This window comes from Siphateles boraxobius, unplaced genomic scaffold, assembly GCF_051911475.1.
Source record: "Siphateles boraxobius isolate OS27281-9 unplaced genomic scaffold, OSU_SipBor_1 30, whole genome shotgun sequence".
Lineage (NCBI taxonomy): Eukaryota > Metazoa > Chordata > Actinopteri > Cypriniformes > Leuciscidae > Siphateles > Siphateles boraxobius.
Window position 1 is genome coordinate 6074230 of NW_027508920.1, and position 18484 is coordinate 6092713.

General features: G+C 39.1%; 2 protein-coding genes and 1 long non-coding RNA gene across 4 annotated transcripts in view; 1 reads left to right on the forward strand and 2 right to left on the reverse strand.

Annotated features, from left to right (window-relative positions):
- Positions 1–6664: 6664 nt before the first annotated feature.
- Positions 6665–7838, forward strand: LOC143757414 (uncharacterized). Its single transcript, XR_013210509.1, has 3 exons — positions 6665–6749; positions 6855–6942; positions 7716–7838. It is a non-coding gene; the product is annotated as an uncharacterized LOC143757414 (long non-coding RNA).
- Positions 7839–8312: 474 nt separating this feature from the next.
- LOC143757223 (uncharacterized) lies at positions 8313–11310 on the reverse strand. Its single transcript, XM_077248196.1, has 3 exons — positions 9869–11310; positions 9649–9741; positions 8313–8808 (listed from the first exon to the last, which is right to left on the reverse strand). The coding sequence occupies exons 1-3, from the start codon at positions 10010–10012 to the stop codon at positions 8473–8475; spliced, it is 573 nt and encodes a 190-aa protein (XP_077104311.1). The 5' UTR covers positions 10013–11310; the 3' UTR covers positions 8313–8472.
- A 382-nt stretch (positions 11311–11692) lies between these two features.
- Positions 11693–18484, reverse strand: part of cox4i1 (cytochrome c oxidase subunit 4I1) — a 209859-nt gene continuing 203067 nt past the window's right edge. The window contains exons 1-5 of one of the 2 annotated variants that reach the window (XM_077248193.1): positions 18233–18379; positions 17349–17425; positions 12337–12501; positions 12121–12252; positions 11693–11995 (exon numbers count right to left, since the gene is read on the reverse strand). In XM_077248193.1, coding sequence (XP_077104308.1) covers positions 11859–11995; positions 12121–12252; positions 12337–12501; positions 17349–17425; positions 18233–18330 — 609 coding nt within the window. In that variant the 5' untranslated portion in view covers positions 18331–18379 and the 3' untranslated portion in view covers positions 11693–11858. Of the gene's footprint in view, positions 11996–12120; positions 12253–12336; positions 12502–17348; positions 17426–18232; positions 18380–18484 lie in introns of those variants that run through there. The other variant, XM_077248194.1, reaches the window with a different exon arrangement.

Below are 18484 nucleotides of genomic sequence, written 5' to 3' on the forward strand. Positions count from 1 at the left end.
TCCTCTGCGGAGGGTTGTAGAACAGTCAGTTCGGTTGTTCCCTGCCGGTTCGCCGCTTCAGGGCACCGAAATGATTGTTCAATCAAATCCAGAGGCCAGTCTTGAGAGACTGGTACCCTTATCGGAATTTTTGGCAGCGTGGAAACTTCTGCCAAATATTTCTCTATGGGTCCTGCACATAATAGAAAAGGGTTAAACGGAGTTGTGGAAACGGTGGGCTTGGCCTCTGAGGGGGCCCAGCTCATAGAATCCGGTCTCTCGACTGAGGTCGTTGAGACCGTCCTTCAATCCAGAGCTCCTTCCACGAGAAAACTATGTACATTGAAATGGAAACTGTTCTCTACATGGCGTGGAGAACGTTTTTTAATCTTATTAACTGCCCGGTTGGTACAGTTCTCGATTTCCTACAAGACCGTTTCTCTGCTGGATTATCTCCCTCCACCTTAAAGGTGTACGTAGCGGCTATACCTGCTTATCACCCCTCTCGGGGCTTCTTCTCTTGGGAGAGATCCTCTTATTATTTGTTTTCTCCGTGGTACATTGAGGCTCAGGCCTGCACTGCAATCTAGAGCACCGGCTTGGGATTTGGCCATTGTACTTGAGGGTCTGGCCTTGGCTCCCTTCGAGCCCATCTAGGAGGTTTCAGAAAAATTCCTCACTCTAAAGACTATATTTCTCCTTGCTATTTCATCTATCAAGAGAATTGGTGATTTACATGCTCTGTCGGTTGCTCCTTCATGTCTGGAATTTGCACCTGGTATGGTGAAAGCATTCCTCTACCCTAGACCGGGTTATATTCCTAAGGTCCCACTAAATGTTGGGGGCCCCATAGTGTGGCAGGCCTTTTATCCTCCACCCTTTAATACCCCAGATCAGGAACAGCTTAACCTGTTATGTCCAGTCCGGGCTTTAGATGCCTACGTTCACAGAGCTGCTCTGTGGCGTAAATCTGAGCAATTATTTGTTTGTTTTGGGTCACTCAAGAGAGGATGCCCTGCATCTAAACAGGTGATGAGTAAATGGATAGTCGAGGCTATTTCATTGGCTTATGAAGCGGCCGGACAGCCTCACCTATGGCTGTGCGGGCCCATTCTACTCGGAGTATGGCGGCCTCTATGGCCTTTATTTCGGGAGTTTCCCTTCTTGACGTGTGTAATGCGGCAGGATGGTCCTCTCCGCATACATTTGTCAGGTTTTATGACCTTGACCTCTCCACTCCTGGGGCGAGGTTGCTTGCTTCTTAGTGTGCGCAGGACTTCACACAGAACGGGCATTTGTCATTATGGCATAGTGGGGATGGGGTTCCCACCGCGTCTCAAACGCAGCTCGAGTTCCCTTGAAAGGGAACGTCTCAGGTTACGTATGTAACCCTGGTTCCCTGATAGGGAACGAGACGCTGCGTTTGGCTGCCATACTTCCTGCATGCCCTGATAGACTTGCTTCAGGCCTTTCAGAAGCTGTCGCGGTCTGATTTCAAGGGTGCTTTATAGTTTCCTGGTCAATGACGTCACCTATGTCGTAGCGGGCTTCCATTGGACTGATTTTACACGTGCTTCACGACGTATCACGCAGAGCATTCCCACCGCGTCTCAAACGCAGCGTCTCGTTCCCTATCAGGGAACCAGGGTTACATACGTAACCTGAGATGTTTTTCTAGGTGTTCTTGTGGCATTTTTCTGATGTTAGAGGACATATATTGAGAAAAATAAGCTCAAAGTTGTATTTCTGAGTATTTCTACATTCAAATCGCTGTGAATCAGTAGCAGGCGCTAAAATGCCGGCTAAAATAGACTGGAGTTGTGACGTAGTAACTCGGCGGGGACACAAGCTCATACTCCCATCCGCCCCACCCGCTCAGGTTCTGAGGAGTAGAGAAGACGATGGCGGATCAACACCTATGTGCGGTAGCGGGTTGCAATGCTAAGAGGTAGGGATGGGGAAATGAAGCCTCGTGAATCAATGAGGCTTTCCCCTGACTGTTCCGGGAAAAGATTCAAAGCTTCGAGAGTGTCGAGAACAGCGCCATCTGGTGCTTATTTAAAATAAAGCAGCCAGAAGCCTGTGTTAGAAGCTCTGGCAGATGAAGCAACCACAACACACTCCATAGTTTCAATGTTTTGTGTACAAATAAAAGCCTTACATGTTTGTGTTTGATTTGTTCATTAAATAAATTCATTTTCCCATTAAAGTGTGACAATAAAAAATAATATAAGCTTATAAGATTCAATAAGATTTAATGTAGGCCTATTTCTCTCTCTCTCTCTCTCTCTCTCTCTCTCTCTCTCTCTCTCTCTCTCTCTCTCTGTATACACACACACACGCACACACACCCACTGAATAAGAACATTGTCTGATAGGATCATCTGTTATTAAATGTGCTTATGACACTTGGCAGTGATAGTGCTTATGTAACTGTAGGAATGACAGAAAGGTTGTTACGACCCTCCTATGACTCATACCCGTCTAGGGCTTTTAGGAGGGGAACACATATAATCATCTCAGACACGTCACACTATAACACTGATTGAGGTGAGAAAACACGAGAGACCACTGAATAAAGTGAATAAGTTTTAATAAATATGATAATGAATAAAGATATAACAGAACCAACCACAAAGGAAAAAGGGGAAACTGAATTGTGCCAAAGTAATGAAAGTAACATAAACATAATGGTTATCTAACACATTAAACAACTAATACTAGGATACAAAGAAAACCCAAAAAGAAAAGTCTTCAACGTCCAAGACGTCATAACTAAAACTACACTAACTAAAAAACATAAATAAAGCGGGTGGCACAATTCCCTAACTAGTGTTTTTAATACAGACCGATTTCCCTACGTGTGCACCATGTACGTCACGTGACAAACTTACTCATCCCCTTCTTCTCTGTAGACCGCCACGCTCACAAAGGAGAAGGTTTTGGACGCAGCCAAAACAAAGATCAATGAGCATACATGTGAACAACGTACAAGATTCAAACGTTCCTTACGGACGTAACAAAGGTGATAAGGTTTTTAATTATTTTTATTAAGAAATAAAAGCTGTTTCACAGTGTTGGGGCTGAGTCTATTTCTCCTCTTAGACAGTACTTCCCCAGCCTTAGAGAAGACTCTTTCACATGGCACAGAAGAGGCCGGGGTACAAAGAAACTGTAATGCCAATGTATATAGGTGGGGGTAGACATGTTTCTGCATTCTCCAGTATTCAAGTGGATCTTCAGCTCTTTGTATGTTTGTCTCTGTAAGGTATTTATCCACTTCTACGAATGCATCAGAAGTGGCATTTGAGCTTTGCTCCACAGCACTGTCCAACAGAAGCCAAAGGTTTCCACCTTACAAGTGTGAGGAAAATTATTATTATTATGTTTATTGGGAGTGACTGTACATGTACATTGATTGACTATAAGACACATCAACGGTCAACAATTATAAAATACAATAAATAAATAAAAATAAAAATAAATAAATACTTGAGCTTGGTGTGGGCTGTTGGGTTGATGGTGGTGCTTCTGTTGACTGAGTGCTTGATGATGTGGATGGTCTTTCATCTTCGGCCCTGATGACATTACCACATTCTGCTTTTAGCCGTTTGACAGCCTCTGTCATTTTAGTTTGGTTTAGGAAACCCAACTTTTTAAACCTTGGGTCTAGCAGAGTTGCCATAGTCATTATACTGAGCGACTCCATATTCCAGATATGCTCCCTCAGACGCCTGATAAGTTTTTCAGTTAATTCCTTTGTTATTGGCATGGTTAACCTATGAAATAGAAAACTCTGTGCAAAAATACAAATTTAATAATTCAATAATTTAATAATTAAGAGTATTCTACACAAATAAAAATAAATACCTTAGTTGTTCAACCTGTAATGAATTGTGAATCATTTTTAGCAAAGGAATTACTTTGGAGCCAGACACACGTTTTTCCTCGGACAGCTCTACTGTGGCCTGGTGGAATGGGGCGAGAACACACAGAACTTGCTGTATGGCTTCATAGTCCTGTGCATGAAGTGGAGCTATATCAGTTTTAAGTGAGGCAAGGGATGCTCCCACAATTTGCCTTTCCCCATGCAGCCGTTGAAGCATGTGAAAGGTGCTGTTCCAGCGTGTTTCCACTTCATTCACAAGTTTAAGAACTGGCATGTTCATCTCTTGCTGCACATGGGTCAACATTTCTTTGGCAGAGGTGCTGCTTCGAAAATAGGTGACCACCTTTTTAGCTTTGTTCCGAATGTCACACAGAGCTGGTACCTGATCAAAAGACTTTTTAACCATGGTGTTAAGTGCATGTGCAATGCAAACTGAATGTCTCACTTGCAGAATTCTTGCACAAGCAATCATTTTGCTGCTGCATCTGTGACAAGACACTTCACTTTGTCCTTGATTGCCCACTCCATCATGACATTCGTTTTCACCAGGGCCATATTTTCCGCTGTGTGCCTGTTTGGGAACTTCTCAACATCCAACAACACTGTATTCATCTTATAACTGTCATCAGTGTAGTGGCAGGTTATTGCAAGATATGCATCCATGTTGATAGAAGTCCACATATCCGATGTTATAGACACAGCAGTTGCTTTTTCCATGTCTGCCAAGCCACCATTTTCTTTAAAGCCTTTTTGAGTTCATAAAACAGTTATAGTTATCAATAAAGAAATTATATTATTATTGATAAAGATTTATTATATAGATTATACATAAAAATCAACCTCTGCTGCTATCCTCACCTGTCTGGTTGGGATTATATAGGAAGGATCAAGGGCATGGATGAGGCCCTTGAAACCCTCATCCTCAACCACTGTAATTGGCTGTGAGTCTTTTATGACCATGTTGACCAATGCCTCATCAACCATTTGCTTGCGAGATACTATAATGAAAGAAGAAATATATATCATACATAATTAATTGAAATCATGATAATGCATTCACAATTATTAATAAAAATCATGAAGCAACAGTCCTACTTTGTGTGCTTGGATTGTGGGGCTGAGCAGTCTCATGTAAAGCTCTGAAATGCCTTAGCATGGATGATGTGTTTTTTCCATAAACAAGCTCTTTGTCACACACCAAGCATCTCACCTTCTAAAAAAGTTATATGAAAGTAAGAAATTACGTACCACAGTAACATTTTTTAAATAATATATATATATATATATATATATATATATATATATATATATATATATATGCATACACACATTGGAAGCTATAAACTCAAAATATTCCCAGATAGGGGAAGTCTTCCTTTTTTTGGCTGTTGCCATTGCTCTAAATACAAACCCTTCACCAAACACCAACACCCTATCCCCTCTCCCCTAAGCCCACCCTAATCCCAAATACCAACACCAAATTACCTACAATCAGCAAAAGTGCAAATATATTACAAAAACAAAAAGACAAAAGAAAAAAGAATAGCCTAAGTAGTGAAAAATAAATTTTGGTTATTTAATGTATTATATTTATTAACTTTCAAAGTACAGCACTCTCCTGAAACACCCATCAACCAGACTGAGCCAACAATGACTCATTAAATGAGATCTGGAGTTCGAGCCTTCTTGACACCCAAAGCGAAACGCGCACGTGATTGGACAGAAAGTGAGGCTTCATTTGTCATCGATCACGTGACTCTGGGGAAACCAATACACACCCCGATACGGGGCTTCACTAGAAATTGTGTCGCATGTGTGATACGCGCATCGAAGCTTCAGTGTCATACGTAACATCACTAATCCAGGCCTGCTGGAAGGCCTCTGGGCCCCCATGGAGGGGGTTCCCCCTTTTCACCCAAAACAGTGTTTGCGGCAGGATGAAAACTACCAAGAGAGGCGGTCACGGTTGCCTGCCTCTGATATAGCCTGAGAAAGAACCGACCCCTAAGGTTTGAATGGACCAATGAGTAAGATGACATGTCCGAGAGGGGAACCGGCTCTTAGTTGATTTATGATCTTTGTCCCCAGCGTGCTTAGACTGTTCATTCAAGCTCAAATAGACATGACAAATTCACATTGCATTCTAAGAAAAGGAATTACTATGAATTCTCAATCCCAATTCTCTGTCTTACCCTTTCCCCTTACCCCTTCCCCTTAGTTTTGCACTTTCACGTGAGAGTAAGGGCTATCCCAATTCTCATTTTGATCCAGGGGTAGGGCTAAGGGGAAGGGGTAGATACCCCTTAAAACCAAGAATTTTCGCGAGCTTACTTGAAACCAAGGGATACCCAGAATGCACTGCGCAAATGGCAACAATGGCGGGGATACCATCCAGAGGGTCCCATGTAAGTAATTTCGGCTTAAATATTTATAAAAAAATTATGAGAATTGTTTTGTGCTCCACACAGTCATGTACACACACATATATATATATATATATATATATATATATATATATTGCAACCATGTTGTTAATTGAAACGTTTTTAAACATTTTAAAAAATCGCTAGTCTGCTACGCTAGGCTATGCTAACATTACATTGCTTTTTTGCACAATCAGTCCCACATTTCTCTGACTAGCCTCCATAAACTAAACTCGTAGGTAGTGTATTTCCTTTTCCTGGATTTCGAGATTGCCCAAAATGTCCCGGGATAAAGAGGACGTTGTATGGTCACCCTGGAGACATCGATACGTGCTTTACATAACGTTAGTCCTGTATCACACAGGGATGCATGAGGAAACCCGGCGGCTGATCCACTTTCGGGATGAAAACGAGCTGAAGTTTCTAAAATCAAAATATGCTGCAAAGCAACTATGGGAGTGAGTCTTGCGTTCATGTTGTAGCCATTCAATATTGTATTATTGTAATCATTTGTAATTAATTCCTGTTCATTCACCTGTACATTGTTGTTGGTTATGATACAGGACACTGATGAAAGAAATGGGGTTGGAGGGAAGGGTTTCTGGCCAACAGGCATCAAAGAAGTGGGAAAATCTTAAGCAAAGATACAAGGTATGTGATGTTCTGTTAAAGAAAAAAAATACATCTTCAGTCTCATTGCAAGGCAATGAATGCATACTGTATAAGTTGAATAAGAGAGTGATGTAAAATTGAGGCTACTGATGCTAAACTATTAAACTATTAATATTAAAAGTGCATTAAAATTGTATATGGAAATGTGCATTTTAGCGATTGGATTATTATTTTCACTTAATTATTTAGATTGAATAGACCCGTGCTGTTAAAATGAGTGTTATATTATTAGTGATTTTCACAAAGCCGTCATTGGCATTTTTATAAAGCCTATTAGCAATTTAAAGCATGTTAACATCACTGCAAAAAGACATCTAAAATAAAATCACTATTTATTCACCTAGTATAATAATAGTAAGTTCTCTCCCTCGTGTACCGCATTGTCCTGCAAAATCAGGTCTGCTGACCTGCATCAGAGCAATAGCCAGGTGGTCACAATAGGCGAAACGCGCATAAGCAAAGTATACTATGGGCTTCGGATAGTGCCTAAACGATCAGATAGCTTACACACAAACATGTGGTCTGTTTAGTATCCACGTAAACACAGTCGGTTATGTTTTAAGTGAATGCAAAACATTTGAAAAATCTTGTTTGAAACGTTCAGCTCTTAAAGTGACAGCAGCCAACATTAATGCTGCAGTCATTATTGTTAATCAAACAAGAAAAGACAAAGATAAAACCGCTCAATACTCTTAAATAAAGCCCTAGTTGTAGGCATTAGTTAATTTTTTGTGTGTTGTGTGTCCTTCCAGGAACTAAGAACTCCCAAAACAGGGTCAGGAACAGAAAGGGGGGAAGTGACTGCTGCAACCTGGCAATATTATGAAGATATGCATGAGGTGTTGGGTGCCAGGCCCTCAGTCGACCCTCCTGTGGTGGTGGCATCCTTTTATAAGGATCCCACTACAATCCTCATGGTATGTAATGCAGCACATTTTGTGGTATGGAATTTCAGAATAGCAGAATGTTAACATGTTCTTATTGTAAAGCTCTTTATATATACACTGTAAAAAGTAATAAGTTGACTTTACTAAGAAAAGCTGTGGAAACTGATTTCCTCAAATTTTTCAAGCAAATTAGGTCATATTTTTTTACTTGATACTACTCTCTACTACTTTGTAGAGTTAACTTGTGTATTTGTAGAGGTTACCATAAAACTTAATAAACTCAAGTTTAGGCAACTTACAGATTTAAGTTGAGATTTGTACGCAGAACTTAAACAAAACAGTTATTTTAACATGTCTGCTTGTTCATTTTACTAGTGGAATGTGTGGAAACTGATTGCCTTAAATTTCTCAAGCAAGTTGTACTCAAAATTCTAAGTTGAGAATACAAAGAAAGACAACAGATTTGGCAAAACACTAGAATGTTTATTTGTTCAACAATTCAATTTTTAAACATTACTTGGCCCGCCAACAACATTTTAGAAATAAAGCCCATAATGCACTCAAGAAAAAACAAAAAACTAAAGACAATAAAAAGATCAATGTTTCTTTGTTTTTAACATCTTTACAAAGTGGTTGAAAGCAGAGCGTGTAAGTCACAGAGTTTGGTACAGATTGGCTTGTGGCCAAGGGACAAAATCACTCTCTGTATGAAGTCGAATGTGCTCTTCAATGCTGCAGGATACTCTAAGTTTAGAGCATAATTTAGTCCAAAGAGCAAACACATTGCTTGTGGAAGATTTTCAAGATCATCCACAACCACCGTACCTTCCAAAATGATTGCCGTTGTTGTGGCATCAAGATGCAGGGAGTAGGGTACGGCAGCGGTTGCAGAGTCCTCGGGAATCACTGTCAGAATACCTATTGCAATGTTGGACATATCTTCATTGTCATCACAGTCCTAAAAATGGGAATAGCATATAACAAAAATTTGGTCAAAGAAAGCCACAAAACATCTTTTAAAGGGATAGTTCACCCAAAAATGAAAATCTTGTCATAATTTACTCACCCTCAAGTTGTTCTAAACCTGCATGAGTTTTTTTTTTTCATCTGTTGAATTGAAAAGAAGATATTTTGATGAATGATGGTAACCAGACAGTTAAGAGTAGCCATTGACATCCATAGTAGGAAAACATACTATGGAAGTCAATGGCTACTCTCAACTGTTTGATTACCAACATTCTTCGAAATACCTTATTTTGTGTTCAACAGAAGAAAGAAATTCATACAGGTTTGAAGAAATGCATACAGGTTTGGAACAACATAAGGGTGAGTAAATTACAGAATTTTTATTTATGGGTAAACTATCCCTTTAAGAGCACATACTCATTAAAATGTAAAACTAAATTAATAACACTGTATTATGTCTAAATGTAAAGGCGTTTTCAAACAGGACACAGCAGTGGATGCAGGGGGGAATACATACATCAAACCACTGGATGAAAAAACTAATAAAACTGCAGGCCAGTTATATAAATTAAAAATATCAAAAATCTATTGTCTTTCTTATAAATGTTTTTTTTTTCATTTCTTTACGTAATATAAAATGTATCTTCTTACTGTCTTTTTTCCTCTAAATTCTTAATTTATCTTTCACTTTCTTTTCTCTAACCCTTACTTTGTATCAGTGTCCCGATCAGTGTTTTTCTTGCCTTCATAACTCTTCTCGCCAGATATCAAAACTGTTTGAAGAACAGTTTGCCTGTTAAATAAGAATCACATCAGAGAAGAAAATACTTACAAAACATGTCTTGTAAAAATCGGTGGGGTCCTCTCCGAGAAGGAGTGGTAGGCCATGATGAACGGCTGTTCGTTCCGCATTGATGTTGGATTTCTGCAAAGTTATACAAATTGATCTTGAATAGAGCTCATGACACTAGCACAACACAGAGCAAAAAACAAAAGCTACATTTGTTTTTCCATCGAAACATAACACAATTGTGATATTTCAAGGAGCTTACGTCATTTTGAATCTGCTGCAGAATCTTCTTAAGTTTGGAGCCAATTTCTCCAGCTTTAGCCTTGAAGATATTGATAAAACGTTGAGTGAATCTGTCCAGTTCTTGAATGAATTCAGTTTGCAGGTTTTGCCAGATATACTGCATGGATCTAAAAAAAAGAAGAAAAAAAGAAAGAAAAGTAGGACAAACTGATATTACAAACTGACTTTTTACTGAAGAAAGTAAGTCCTAGTAAGAATTAAACACCAAAAGTGGTTAATGATCAATTTGCTTTGTAAATGTTCAAGATTAAATTTAGGCTACCGACAGCGGCCTAAGCGAAGAAGAGGGGGTAGGCCTACCCTCAAAGTCGGCATTTTGACGTGAGGGGGAAATTACCAGACGGCAGTATGTGACGAATAGGGGTGAGACTGTGTTGGACAAACAGGCTTCAATGAATTATGTAATATTTTAAAATATGTGATATGTTGATTTTTAATTGAATTGACAAGCTACCTTTTATTATTGAAAAAAAGTTTAAAAATTGCCGTCGATAGAACTCACTGAAAGAACCATATTTGGCTCGAGAGCATCGGTTCCCGAGCAGTCTGTTGAATACGTTTTACACCAGTGTATTTTCATTTTAAAACGCATAACCTTCGCTGTGGTTGCGCCTGCCGTCCACACACACTACTCTGGAGTTTTCGACCCTCGAAGGGAGACTGACCTCTTCAGTCAAGTCCGAAGCAAAGACAGTCACACGCAACTGACGCAACCCATAGCAACGCGTTATGGCAACGACACCTCAGACTGACAGAAACGTAAAAATAAACGACAATGTGTACAAAACTAAAGTAGCCTAAATTCACATGTTCATTATAATCAAATGCATTTTGTTTTATTGACCACAATATTATCATTGATATTTGTTTGAGAAGGCCATCTTTGATTAATTTTGAAAAAGGGCAGGGGCTCGAGCACCCAAAGCAATAAAAAGTAAGTAATAAAAATGCAATCACAAGGTAATTTAGGCTACAACAGATTGGTGGAATTTCTATATCAGAACCGGTTTACAGCTTTTCGTGTCAGGCGTCTCTTTAAATGTAAAATTTATAAATAAAGATGCTAACATTCTATTACACCAACAGACACGGCTGTAACACGCAGCAGCATGCAATGATTTTTATACATGTTAACGCTGGTTACCTTATTCATTCCGTTGCCCATGAATCATTGGTCATGTACGACTGTTATAGTGGTTTACATGCAGAAAGACCTCAGACTTAACATTCCATTACAGAGAAACGACACGTCACTAAAACAAATATTTCGCTACTTTCTTTGGTAGGCTATTAAACCAATTAAATTCAGTGAGAATTTAAATGAAAACAGTTGCTATGACACGGCTTCCGGAATTGTATTTTTTTCTTGCGGAATTCTGTCGAAACCAAAACATCAAATCTTTCGATGTCATTAGTAAATAACCCTTTCATGACTGTGACAACGTGACTGGGCATAAAATGTCATAGTATATCAATAGGACAGAACTTGCCTCATTCAGACTACACAACAAAAGTGTGGCAGCACAAGTGGTAAAAAAACAAACATTAGACCGTACATTAAGTGATTAATTCTGGTCCTGGAGACCCACAGCACTGCACATATTTTTTGTCTCCTATATTTTACCCACTTGATTTAGAATAGATATCAGTTCATTAGAGAACTCCATGAACAGAGCATTTCGGATAAATGAGACAAAAAAAGTACTGTGGGTTCATGGTGACTGTTAAAACCATCTAAAAAATAAAAATACTGCACGTACAGACAAAATGAGAACACAATCACTTTGATACATATTGGAATTTTATTTATGATACAGAACCATAAGAGGAAGCAATCTTCCAAAATCATTTTGGAGGTAAAAGATGGACAAATACAGACTTATCTGTTTATTGGATGATTGGTTAGAGGGGGTGGGCCTGGTTCAACAGATCAACATGTACAGAACAATTTATTTCTTCCAAGCATTGTTTTCATAGTCCCATTTGGCTGAAAAGCCCTCAACAGGGTTGATCCTCATATCCAACATCCTCTGGAGCTCCTTTTGCTTGTGTTCGGGGTCAAAGGTGTGTGGGACATCTCCATAAACTAAACAAAAGACATACAATCATTTGATGTTTCCACCTTCAATAACTTTACACAAGTATGATTCGGGATGAGATGATCAGCAATACTTTTGAGGCATGATAAAGCCAATATTTTTTTTTACTTACCGTACTTCCTCTGCCACAATACAACTAGCCCAGTGAAGCCAATGAAAAAGAAAATTCCTGCAACTACTGATTTCCACTCTCCTGTTCCCTTTTCCATTTCAGCGAAGCTCTCTTTGAAGCTGATACGATACACTGAAATAAAAAAAATGTATGCAATCAATATATTAAAGTATAAATTCAGAAGAGAATTTCTTCAAGAATAATCATATCACACACATGCAATCTTTTCCTCTTTGGACAGCACAGCCCAGGACCCCTTCTCTTTTTCCTTCAGAGACTTCTGCTCAGGACTCAGCTGCTGCACAAACTTGATGTCAGGAAGGGGGCTCTCCCGCCGGTCAAAGTATGCTGGGAGTGTGTAGTCCTCAACCTTAGCAACTCCTGAGATGACAATTAAAACAATCATAATTCATACAAAGCATTCTTTTAGTTATGCCTTTGTTGGTAAAAAAAAAATATATTATATATATCAGGGATGTGACGGTAATGACATTTTTCCACCGGTTACAACATTGACGTGTGACAACATCGGCAATAAGAGTTCCCCCCTTTTTTCCACCTTGCTTTTAAATCACCTACGGAGCATGTCCACTGGCGCGGACCAGAGCTTTTTTTTTCCCAATTCATTCCTATGGAAGTTGAGCTTAAAGCTCACAGGAATGAATTTAAAACACTCACTCTCCTCCGCTCGCTTCTCACCAGTGAACACGCACCGTTATGATTGCCCGTCCGCCCTTATGCATTTTACTCGAATTAGCAATTCGGGGGCAGCATTTGCTTGAATAGTGGGTTCATTATTGTTCTTAATGAAAAACACAAAATAGTACAATGACAATTATTTTACAAAAGCACAATGTTTTGTTTTTATTGCGAGTGTACACAAATAAAAATATACCCTTTTATAGTTTTTTACTCTGCTCTGTATGACCATAAATGGAAGAGTATTTTAAGTTGTTTCCACTGTTATAATGAGACAGAATCATTTGGCATTGAGTAGGGCTGGGGCGGTATGGATTTTTTCTAACTGCGGTTGAAAAGCAAGATACTCCCGCGGTAAAGCGTTAAACTGCTTTAAATACACACCCAGACACCAGAAGTAGTTTTTGCTAGACAGACTTTGTTAAATATTGTCACCTACATACGGAAAAAACGAGCACATTTTGAAATAGTCAAATTTTCATCAAGCAGTAATTTGTCATGAACCAATCACTGAATAGATTTCCTTATTTTCAGGAGAATACATGATGTTCACATTGGAAATGAAAGATGAACACACTTTTCCAACATGTCTTAATTACAAAAATTACATTCCATTTTTATGTTTACATAATATAATGTTATTTTTTATTTAATCTATGTCGATTATATGAAAAGTGAACAGCATGAGTAAGATAGGATCATAAGATCAGACATGATTTTGACCACTTTATTAAATTTTGTTTTGTAGAAAGCCTTTCTTTAAATTAAATTTCGTTTTGTATAAATTGTATCTTAATTTTAAATCACTGTTTCATTAACTAATTGCCTGAAATTAATAAATAAGAAGCAAATATAGCAGACATATAATCTGGAGGACGTGGAAGCGCCTGTGCTATCTCTTGCGCGTGAACTGGAGCTCGTCTCATTTAAATGAACCGAAACTCGGCGTATGCCTACTTGTCTCACAGACATGAGAAATAAATAGAAAGCTGTCTACTTTTAAACAAAATTCAAAACGAAATGATACAATTTTAGGCTACAGTAGCCTAGTCAGGTAAGGTCAGGTTTGCCGATGTGCGTTATAGGCTATTTATTTATTTTTATCCCTGTGCGCCGATCGTAGACGGAGTTCACTGCTGATATTCTGGGGATACAACATAGCCAAAAGGCTATACTTGGGACTTTAGCCTTTAAATATCTTTGCTGTATTGGATCAGTCTCGTTTCTAGAACAGCCAAGAACCTCTCTCATTTCTAGAACAGTTCTCCTTTCTAGAACAGCTTCTACTAGCCTCGCAGCAGCAGCGCCTCGCATCACTCAGACCACAGTCAGTGCCGCGGATGTGGTTTCGAAAATTAATCAAAAAAACGTTGGTGCGGACAGATGATGAGTTTTATGATGCGGTTCAGGATGAAATAATAATAGCCCATCCGCGAATCTCTAATACAAATGGAATGTTATTATGCGTCATGGAACATTGCGCTCCCCAACTCAAGAAAGTTCGGATTTGCTCCATCTTTTGATAAGTTTTGTTTAGAAAACCTTGAATCCATGTAAGACACAATATCATTAGACATAATCCATGTCATTAGAATCAATGAATCCATGTCATTAGACACAACGTGCACACATGTGCAGGCCAATGTTTTTTTTTTTTTTGCGGTGATGAGCTCAGACCCGCGGTTGGAGTCACGTGACTGCGGTATTGCGGTAACCGTCCCAGCCCTAGCATTGAGCCGATTTGTGTCATGGAAGTCCAGTGATGAAATATGCATGTCCTGGAAATGGGAAGCTTCAGGCGCCACTTCGTTACTGTCTCTAGTGGAAAGGTGAAGTAGGCTCAGAATGTAGATGGCACATTTTCTTCTCGCTCATCTCTCTGTGATTTCTTGAAAAATGTAATATTGAACCCTGTGTATCCGCCACTGTAACTGCATGTTAATGAACTTACGCACAAAGATAACCAATTCCTGTACAAGTTTTATTTTTTATTATTCAATTTATTTTGTACTTTTATAACACAAGAGATGCTTTTCAGTTTTGTAGCTAATTGTGACCTTTTTCACAATTCGATTCGATTTCGATTCTTGAGGCTTCGATTCGATATTGATTTATTAGCTTCGATATCGATTCAATAATTAGTAAATACACAAGTAATTAAGTACCTGAGTATATTTTTAAATAATGTGTGCAGTATTACCAATGTTGAACAAATTGACCCCAGCATGTTTCCTGTCATGGTTTATTTAGCAGAACAAACTGTACAATATTGTACAGTGTTGAATACAAACCACAACTGTAACAAACAGGTGCTTTATTAACACACCTTTAAAGTGCATGTAAGTTTTAATAGAAAGTATAGTTCTTTCTTCCTATACATTCAAGTTATAAAAGAAATGTAAACAGAAACACAAAATGTGCATACTCATAAAATAAGTGCTTTGTGAGGCACACGCGCGCACATTTGCACACACACGCAAGGACTCTCGCTCTCTTCCTCTCTGTCGTGCGCGCTACGCGGTTAGGAGCTCGCGAGCTCTAGATTTCGGGAGATTTTAACTAATTTGCGGACATCAGGGAGCCGCCATCAACATGCGGGAGACTCCCGGAGACTTATTGTTGTTCTTATTATCATTTAGGGGGGCTTAGGAACATTTTGGGGTAGCTTCAGCCCCTCTAAAATAGGCCTAACAACGTCCCTGGTTGGTGGTGCAGGCTTGAACGGAGTGCAGCTGCTGTCCGTCATCTTGCTGTTTTGGTAAAGCGCGTCTTGTTCAACGCTGAACGCTCTCACTAGAATGTTGCCCACAGCGCCGCCACTGGCCGGTGGGCTGAATCGATTCATAGGATTTGATGAATCGATATTGAATTGAGAAACAAATAATTGCAATGCATTGACAAATCGATATTTTTACCCAGCCCTAATAAAAACCTATGCAAGAGCCTAGCATTTGGGATTTGTTGTTTTTGTCTGTTGTACCGAACTCGTATCGAACAGTGAACCCAAATCCGAGAACTGTGACTTCTATGTAAGGGTTAATGCCCGACGAGGTATCCATTGTCAGGCCGAAGTCCATTATTACCTAGAAAATGGACACCTCGAAGGGCATTAACCCGCTTATACCATGGTCACTTGCCAAATAACACATTTTTAAAACATTATTTTATATTTTTAATTAGTTTTACAATCAAAATCTAAAGTTTTTACAAACAATAACTTGGATTTCCTGGTTAAGCCTTTTGGTTTATTTAGCAACCAGATAAATTTATAGTCCGCTCAGCAGTGTTATCTCCTTGTCGTTTCTCCGTTTTATTTACAATTTTTCTTTCTTCAGCAGCATCCATCCCAGTCATCAAAGTTGTCAAATTCTCCAAAAAAGTTAAAAGAAATAACGAAATAACAATTCGCTCATTGTTGTATTAGTAGGCTATGTATAACGGCTAACTAGATGTTTGTTTTCATACAATAAATTGTAAATGGATACTTTGACTGCCTGTTGCTATGGTTACTCACAGCTGATGTAGCCAGCGCATTTATTTATTAATTTCGAACGGCAAACAGTCAGTTTCACCAGAACTCCTTTACTAGGTGTACTCTATGACTAGAAACAGCGGCAGAAGCGCCTGACCTGGGCTACAGAGAAGCAGCACTGGACTTCAGGCATTTTGGCATTTCCTTCTCCCCAGTCTTCCTCCAGCCTCTGGCACCTTGATTTCCGAATGACATGCAAAATTTGCTTTCATCCGAAAAAAGTACTTTGGACCACTGAGCAACAGTCCAGTGCTGCTTCTCTGTAGCCCAGGTCAGGCGCTTCTGACGCTGTTTCTGGTTCAAAAGTGGCTTGACCTGGGGAATGCGGCACCTATAGCCCATTTCCTGCACATGCCTGTGCATGGTGGCTCTGGATGTTTCTACTCCAGACTCATTCCACTGCTTCCGCAGGTCCCCCAAGGTCTGGAATCGGTCCTTCTACACAATCTTCCTCAGGGTCCGGTCACTTCTCGTTGTGCAGCGTTTTTTGCCACACTTTTTCCTTCCCACAGAGGTGCCTTGATACAGCACTCTGGGAACAGCCTATTTGTCCTATTCCTTCTGGACAGCAGTCAGGTCGGCAGTCTTACCCATGATTGCGGTTTTGAGTAATGAAACCGGCTGGGATTTTTAAAAGCCTCAGGAATCTTTTGCAGGTGTTTAGAGTTTGTTAGCTGATTCAGATGATTAGGTTAATAGCTCGTTTAGAGACCCTTTTCATGATATGCTAATTTTTTGAGATAGGAATTTTGGGTTTTCATGAGCTGTATGCCAAAATCATCAGTATTAAAACAATAAAAGACCTGAAATATTTCAGTTGGTGTGCAATGAATCTAAAATATATGAAAGTTTAATTTTTATAATTACATTATGGAAAATAATGAACTTTATCACAATATGCTAATTTTTTTAGAAGGACCTATATATATATATATATATATATATATATAATCTTTTTACCACCTGAGGCAAGTGGAACGGTTTGCATGCAACTTACCATGCCCACCACGAAGGCAGATGGAAGTGGATAAGGCCCGTTTACCAACAAGACGAAGTGCTCTGGTTGCCAACATTCTGTGTGAGAGCAACGACACGAAAAGGAAATGAGTAACTACTATTCTTCTTTCTAGAAAATCTCAACTAAAAAATAAACATTAAATAACTTCTTTAAAAGGAAACAAATTTAACAAAAAAATCGAAACCAGTTACCAGTATGATCTGTATCTAAACTCATTATGTGTACATTGCTGATTCATGTGTTTGTGGTCTCCTGAGAAACATAAAATTATGTTATAAGTTCTTCACTAATTAAAAAAATCTGACAGGACAATATTTTTTTATTAAGTATCTAGTACAACCATATAAATACAACGGTATATGAATATGCTATACAAGTAACTTTTGTTTGATTTTTCCCCTCCTTTACCATGGTACCGCAATCACAATTTATTGATATAAGGTGACCTTAAAAGGGGTAAGGGAGCACATAATACATGACCCGATTTGTCATGACACCGGCTACCTAACTTTACAAGGTCATATCTTTATTAGGAGTTTTTAAACAAAATAAGCATTACATTTAACACTATAATAAATCAATGAACACCGTGAGTGTGTAACAAAGTCTATTTTTAATCTGTTTTAATACCTCGCTGGACAGATTAGGACACATGTACCGGTCTATTGCTAATGCTAAAATATAGCATCAGTCACCATCTGCAGCAGCCTCAATGTCACTAACGTTACCACAATTTCAAAATTTCTCAATCGCTCGCTCGACACACAAAGCAAATTAAACAAATCTTTACTGATTCCGACATTGAAGAAACCACGACTATCAAGATAAATCCGCAAAGATAAAAATAATTATGTCTCACAGACCTAGCGCCTCCGTCCGTCCGTCGTTCGCTCAGGGAAGGATAAAGGAAGTGAGTCACAGAGCGTGAATGACGCAAACAGGAAATATTTGGGCAGATCATTTCTCAAATGATGAGAAGGGTCTGGCTGCAGACTGTGGGCGCAGTCATAGACAGTAAGGTCGCAGTGGAGGTGACGTATTTCCGCTTTTGAATGGAGCTCCACTCGCCCCGTAGTCTGCAGCCAGCCCCTATTGGAAATAGCTGAAGCAGTGTA

Excerpts from the sequence above, each read along its gene's own strand:
- LOC143757223 (XM_077248196.1), bottom strand. The coding sequence starts at position 10,012 with ATGCAGTATATCTGGCAAAACCTGCAAACTGAATTCATTCAAGAACTG. Across the intron at positions 9,742-9,868 it reads TGCAGCAGATTCAAAATGAC|AAATCCAACATCAATGCGGA; the intron begins GTAAGCTCCTTG and ends ATAACTTTGCAG. Across the intron at positions 8,809-9,648 it reads ATTTTTACAAGACATGTTTT|GACTGTGATGACAATGAAGA; the intron begins GTAAGTATTTTC and ends TCCCATTTTTAG.